The sequence below is a fragment of the Micropterus dolomieu genome, linkage group LG15 (assembly GCF_021292245.1).
Source record: "Micropterus dolomieu isolate WLL.071019.BEF.003 ecotype Adirondacks linkage group LG15, ASM2129224v1, whole genome shotgun sequence".
NCBI lineage: Eukaryota > Metazoa > Chordata > Actinopteri > Centrarchiformes > Centrarchidae > Micropterus > Micropterus dolomieu.
The window spans coordinates 4,027,772-4,034,889 of NC_060164.1; the positions used below are offsets into that span (position 1 = coordinate 4,027,772).

Below are 7,118 nucleotides of genomic sequence, written 5' to 3' on the forward strand. Positions count from 1 at the left end.
GATTGAATTTCAACCAAGGTTGGATTACCTACCTGACAAAGCGGGCATAAACTGGGGCCCAAACCACCAAGCTAATTGCATTGATTTATTGATTGTAAAGCTTACAGACAGTGACAGGCAGACAAGCAGGTTCCAGTAGAGGCAGGCAAGCATGAGACTGGCAGGTAGGTAGGTTCAGGTTGTTTTAAAGTGAAGACAAAGTGCAACTAGACAACATTGCAGCATATTGCAAGTGACATGGGAACAGAGGGAAGTGGACCAGTAAATGTAAGAGTGACTGATAAGGGGACAAGATAAAGGTGAGGAAGTGGGTGGGGAAGGCCAGACAACTGCAGAGCAGATGAAAGAAGTGTAAACAGGTGTGTAGATGTTTGGGTAGCCAGATGAAAAGAACAAAAGTTCAGGGACATCTTGTGAAGGGATGGAAAATGGCAATAAAGGGGCCTGGGAAATTAGGGGGCTGTAGAGGAGGGACATGCAGACAGGCTGTGATACACTTAAAGGATAAGGCTGGCATTATTCTATATTGTTCTTATTTTAAACAAATCTCATGAAAAGACCAAAACCAACAATACTTGCTCAGTCATTTCCTAGAAAAGCGGCTAAAACCTGAGGTTTTAGCAAACGTTAGCTCTATAAGTTGTATCTAGCTTTGATACACAGACTATATTTGTTAGCAGGAGAGTTCAATGTTGGTTTCAATCTTTTCATCAGATTGGTTGACAAGAGAAAAAAAAAGTATTACCTTTTAAGATAAGTGAGTCAGAAGAACATGATTAGGCTTCCCTCTTGAACATCAATGTAACCTTTTACCTACGGTTTAAATATGGTGACATTTTGTGACTCACTTCTCTTCATAGATGACAGCGGGAAGACGCAGGCCAACCTGCTTCCTCGCACCCTGTTGCTGATGCATCGCTGGTATGTTACATCCTCAGAACTGGCGCGAAAACTCCTGATGATATATCCCATCTGGCAGAAAGCCTGCAGGAACTACAGCTAATACACAGGATACGTCAAAATACTGCTGGCTATTGTATTCAAGCTGGCTGATGATATGTACTTTAAAGGGGCTCAATGAAATCACTTATTATTAAGTAAAATTTTTACTACTATTGTCAATGGGCTGGAACCTTACTTTTAAATGGGTGGAGATGGTGCAGTGGATAAGACCCATGCCATTGGTGGGAGAGATCTGGGTTTGATTCCCATGGTGACCCATCCACCATTATGTCCATGTGCAAGACACTTTACCTTTTGTTGCTCCAGAGAGAAGTTGCTTTGGATAATTACATTACATTAAATGAATTAATATAATGTAAATCAAGCACACACCTGTTTTCTGTGTTGCTTGGAACAGCCAATATTCTGCTGTTAATGCAGTCCACTAACACCACAAAACGAACGATTCCCGGCAAGACAGATTCCAACATTAGGTCCACTTAGGATACAAAACAACAATAAAGGTTTATGTGCTGAAGCCTGTCAGGCCAAACAAGAATCAAATGATGTCGGGTGAAACTTGACATGTTAAAGTGGAAATAAAACATGTAAAAAATATCGATATCGGCAATACCAGCACTGGTCTTACTTAGTATCGGATCGGAACATAAGTGGTATCGCACATCACTACTGCGGTCTAACTGTTATAAAGTGTGACAACAATCTCATTTATAATAATCAGTCCAGCTCACTAACTGTTTCATTATCATCCAATACATTTAGCTGTGTTGACATTGCTGAGCCTCCGGTGAAAGATACACAGATAGTACAAATGTTGTTTACTGAAAGCAGCAGGCGAGCTAACGCTGCAGTATCATGTCGGCTAAATGCAGTAAATGTACCGTTATCATGTAATGAGCATGGATTAGTTCAACCTCAAGCTGATAAAACTATTACTGTAACGTTGCAGTAGGGGTTTACCTGAGTTTCCAGCATGTTGTGTGAGTATTCTGCCTAAATGCGTCTCGCTGCGCTGAATGCAACGTTGGTAGAAACAGAGCCTGAACATGAAAGGCCACAACCAGCGTGTTGGTGTTTCCGCTTTAGTTGTGGGATCTCTATATGAAAGCGGTTGTGTTTCGGATTATGGTCAGTCATGGGTTCAAGCCTATGGTTCAAGCACGAGTACGAGTGCACACCTGGTTGCAATCTTAAAACCACATGGCTAGTAGCCACTGAAAACTACATAATGCCTTAGATAAATTATTCCTTACCTTACAGGAAATCCAACCTAAATATTTCATTTTGCTAATGGAATTCTAATCAATCCCATAAGAAAGCATTGCAGATGATGTTTCATTTCATTTCAGTGACTGTCCTTCCCTACACTTTTTCTCTTGTTGTGTACTGTTTGTTAATGTCCAATGAGCAGTATTGATCCAGAAATGAGTTTAATGGAGCGGTAGTAAGGAAAGTGAGGAGGAAGGGAGAGCTCACTCTGTTTACTGAACACTTCACTTAGGTCATGATACAGGTCAGGGGGTCCAACAGTGAGTGGGGAGCCAGTGGCCTAGCCAGATTGCAGAGATGATGGCAAAAGGAACTCCAGCAACAGTTTACCAGTGGACTAGTCTGCAGGGGGATTGTCTTTAACCAAGGGTGACCTAAGACTACGGGGGAAAGAGGGGAAGAGAATAGGTGCAACTTCATTTAGTCTTAATGGTTGCTTGAGAGAGATGTAAAGGTTTGGTGCAGTGAGCGACTTGGGGAAGGAGCCTACTATTAAGAGGGTTAAAATTTAGTGGAGTTTCCAGGGGTTCAAGACTGCTGATCACAACAAAACTGAAATTGCATTCTGGGTCAGGGGTTTAAAAAGGAGAGTTTGGCACATCATAACCCGCACCGCAACTGGTAAGCTTCCTTTTTTTGGTTGGTGGGCACAGGTGGCTTGTAGTCTTGCCAGGTGTGTGGGTGCAGCTTAGTCAGTAACCAGGAGAGTGAAGAAGGGATAGTTGTGCCCATGCCAACAGGCTCACAAGCAATGACAAACACAAAGCGACAGGCGGGAAGACTGGAAACACGGAAGGGAAAAAACACAAGGAGACACTAGGAAAACGCTTCAGCACTGTTACAATTAATGTTTTTGGAAGGACAATCTTACATTTGTGCATGATATGGACATAGAAGACCAGAGCAGGAAGCAACAGCAAAAAGAGTGTTTATACTTGTTTTGAATGGACACAGTCATCGGTGGGGCTAAAAGACTGCGTCTAGAGAAAGAGGAAAGATACAACGAATCATGAATGATGAATGATGAATGATGTGGAGAGACTTGCTTCCTGTTTTTCAGCCACAGACAGCAGCCAATGAATACCTTAAGTGTGATTGATTATTATGTGCAGATGTATCATGCATTACATTGTACTACTTTGTCAAACCTTGGAAAAAGTCCTTAACTTAATCCCACGTACCGTGACTGCAACGATGACAACTACAGGAGAACCAGGCTGAAGATTTGTTATTTAATGAGGTGAGGTGCAACATATACATTCATCCATCCCTACACATCAACACCTCTCAATAGTAATAGTAATTTCTCAGCCTCTGGGAAATCTAAATCAAGACCACAGAAAATCAAAGGCTTACTTAACCTCATTTCACCTGATGTTGCACTTTATTTCTTGTGGTTATTAACCCAGAGCTTACAGTTTCACATACAATTGCAGTTTATACAGTTTCAACCAAGTCCAGCTGCCCTTGATTTTAACCTTCTTTGGATACAGTTTCAAGGTTTCACACATTGTTTGTGTCTTGTTCAAGGAACACTAATTTGCTTTTGTTTAAACATTGATCCAAAACCTGTGACTAACCCTGTGTTTTAAGAACACTTCTCAGTGGGATCACCCCACTGAGAACCATACCACCACAATACAGGGACATGAGTCACAAGCCACAAGGTCACAAGTGTCATTGTGTGGCTCAGTGAAAAGTTATTTAGAGCTAAAATTAGACGTTTTCCATTTATCATGTCACCATTTTCATTGTCTAAATATTATATTGTTGAAATCTATGTGTTCAGGTACTGGATAGTGACATTCCCTGCAGAGTTCAATCTGGACCTGGGTCTGATCCGGATAACAGAAGAGTTCAGAGATGTTGCTGCTCAGCTCGGCTGTGAGGAGCATTTAAAGCTCCTCGACATCTCTACCATGTAAGACATAAAGAGCATACAGATCCACTTTGGACTAACTATTGAATGGATCCGTATTAGTAAGTATATTAACTGTGCCAGCAATTTAGTCCTCACTCTCGCCCTAAAGTACAACTAATCCCAATTCTATTCTTCACCCTGGTAAGACATCTCTAAGTATACATAAGCCCAGTTGTTCTTGTTTTGATTGAAAACCTACGTATAATTCATAAAGTTTTCACTTTGTAGTCCATCATACGACTGGATGCGTAAGCTGACCCAGCGGAAGAAGCAGGCCAAGAAAGGCAAGGCCTCGCTGCTGTTTGACCACCTGGAGCCCATGGAGCTGGCCGAGCATCTCACTTTCCTGGAGTTCAAGTCAATCCGAAGGATATCGGTATGTCTACAAACAGCTCTGCTTCTGTCCGATGATTTTTTTTGCCATGCTGGTCAGTCATTTGGTCTCTCAATCAAGGTGTCCAGGATCAGGACCACACCTCTCTCTCTCATAATTCAACTACCTGTGCCTCATTCAATTCCTCAACTTCCTGATCCAAGCACATAAGCTCGTCCAACCCCTTTCACTCTTGTTTGTCTCAGTTCTCACCCCTCCTTTCTTTACTCTCTCAATGGCACACGTGGCCCAATGGACAACACTGTGGCCTCACAGCAAGAAGCTCCCTGGTTCAAACTTCGGTCGTCCCAGGCCTCTGTGTGGAGTTTGAATGTTCTCCCCGTGCTTGCATGGCTTTCCGCCAGTGCTCTGATTTTCTCCCACTGTGAAAGACATGCATGCTAGCATAGACCACACATAGAAAAACAACCAGCCTGCTTTAGGGGCCTTAAAGGACCCTAAAGACCCTGAAGATTAGATTAAAAATTGAGAGCTGGGTATCTGACCTGTATTTCCCTTTTGTCCCCAGTTCACTGATTACCAGAGCTATGTTATCAACGGCTGCGTGGTGGACAACCCGACTCTTGAGCGCTCTATTGCACTGTTCAACGGAGTCTCACAATGGGTCCAGCTCATGGTGCTCAGCAAGCTAACACCTCAGACCCGTGCAGAGGTTATTACCAAATACATCCATGTAGCTCAGGTAAGGCAAGAGGCCACTAAGCAATTCAATGTTTTCAGGGGTTGTTTTTGTTCAGAAAACATAAGAATGACTTGGCTGGCATTCTATTCATCTTACTTTATATTCGAAACTCAAATTACCACTTGAACATGGGAAACATGTATACAATTTTTTAATGTTAATAATAATAATTTTTAAAATTTAGTTGTGGCTATGTTGCAAAGGTATCTGTACTTTTCAACCCAGACTTAATAAATCGTGCATTGATGAAACTAACGTCTGTGTTGCAGCTTCTTATTGAGGTCAAATGGAGTTTGTCCAATCAGGAGAATAACTGTCCCACACAGTATTATCCATATAAGATCAATGTTGGTCCAGAGGGGCCGAAACATTAGTTTGATCAAATTGTGATGCAGAGCAAGAGCAGAGTGTAGGATCTTTTTTTCTCCAAACAAGTGATACCCGCCTCCAACACACCTGCATCTGAGGTAGTTGGATGTGCAAATCTCTTGTTAGAGAAAAGCACATTCTTGCATTTATAGTGATAACTGCATTCAATAACACAAGCCTTAATCATCATGTAATCGTATACTGTAGCCATTTCTCTTTATGATGCCTTACATTTCTGTGGTGATATAGACATTTTATCCAAAGTAAATGTTGATAATAGTTTCTAAAAGTAAGTCATTTTTGTTTTTGTTTTATATTCGGATAATATTTCAGGAAGCCAAGTTGTCAACGTCCATTCATAAACATGAATGGGAGTTCTCCTTCTGTCAATGAAGCAGTATCAATATTCATTGTAGGTTTGTAGATGTTGTTTGTAATTTTGTTTCTTCATCTTATGAGAAAGCTAGAGCGTCTCCATTACTCCTCCATCAGTACTGAGAGGAATTCATCAGTGTCCTAATGACTCTCTCAGTGATTCTGTTTCCTATCAGAGTAGAGACTGTCTGCAGACAAGCTCAAGGATGAAATCATTTAACACACTGCCCTCAGCTGTAGGAGTTTGCTGCATGGAATATTTTGGATTGACTATTTAATCAGTTAGAATGGCTGTCAGTATCAATATTGTTGCATTATATTAGCCTTCTCAGTTGTATGTCTTATCATCCTGGCTTCTACTTATATCGGGTACAAGGTAGATTTACTTAACAATTAAATGTACAGGGATTGTATAATGAGATTATGCTGTAGTTCCCTTTATACTACTCACATAAAGTTATAAAGTTATAAAATATACACACTAGATAGGCCACTAAATAACAAGTCATAAATGTAAATAAACTATTTTGCAGGGTGCAGTGCAGATGGATTAATTAAGAAGACTCAGCCTTGGGAAAGAGGTTGCTCTGCAGTCTGGATGCAAACGGATATTAAATTCGAGATTTTAATAGGAGAAATGGAAGAGATCTCATCATTGTATGTTTTCATTAATGTCTTGCTTATTGCTTTTTAAAAGCGGTTAGGAGCACTAGGGAGAAGTTAGTGCGCTTGATTGTTTTGCATTATGGTCTACGCCTGGAGAACTTTACTGGAGGCTTGTCCTGAGCTGGTTCCCCTTCGAGGGAACTCGAACTGCGTCGGTTACGACACTATGGGAACGCCTCTAGGCGTAGCAGGTCTGAACGTGAATGAAATCACTCCAATCCTATTGGCTTGTTGCTAGAACGGTAAGGTGTGACGGAATAACCGGATTGAGGTCCCCTTCGCCGTGGCAACGGGTGATGTTATCCCGCCGTTTACACGTTCAGGACGCACCTGCCACCATCAAGTCCACGCCGTACTGCCTGCCCCGAGGGTCTGCAGTCAGGCGGCGTTCAGACTCACTCACCGTGGATCTTCGGCGGCTCTCCCCTGCCGTTCTGGGGCTTCAGGGGTCCACCAGAAGATCACACGAGACACCGACC

At 42.0% G+C, this 7,118-nt stretch overlaps 1 protein-coding gene across 7 annotated transcripts in view; it reads left to right on the top strand.

Annotated features, from left to right (window-relative positions):
- The window catches only part of rasgrp3 (RAS guanyl releasing protein 3 (calcium and DAG-regulated)), a 53,523-nt gene that overhangs the window by 29,416 nt on the left and 16,989 nt on the right, over window positions 1–7,118 (top strand). For 5 of the 7 annotated variants that reach the window (XM_046071152.1, XM_046071153.1, XM_046071147.1 and 2 more), the window contains exons 4-7: window positions 3,410–3,472; window positions 4,022–4,153; window positions 4,382–4,529; window positions 5,056–5,229. In XM_046071152.1, the coding sequence (XP_045927108.1) occupies window positions 3,410–3,472; window positions 4,022–4,153; window positions 4,382–4,529; window positions 5,056–5,229 (517 nt within the window). Of the gene's footprint in view, window positions 1–860; window positions 964–3,409; window positions 3,473–4,021; window positions 4,295–4,381; window positions 4,530–5,055; window positions 5,230–7,118 lie in introns of those variants that run through there. The other 2 variants (XM_046071148.1, XM_046071154.1) reach the window with 2 other exon arrangements.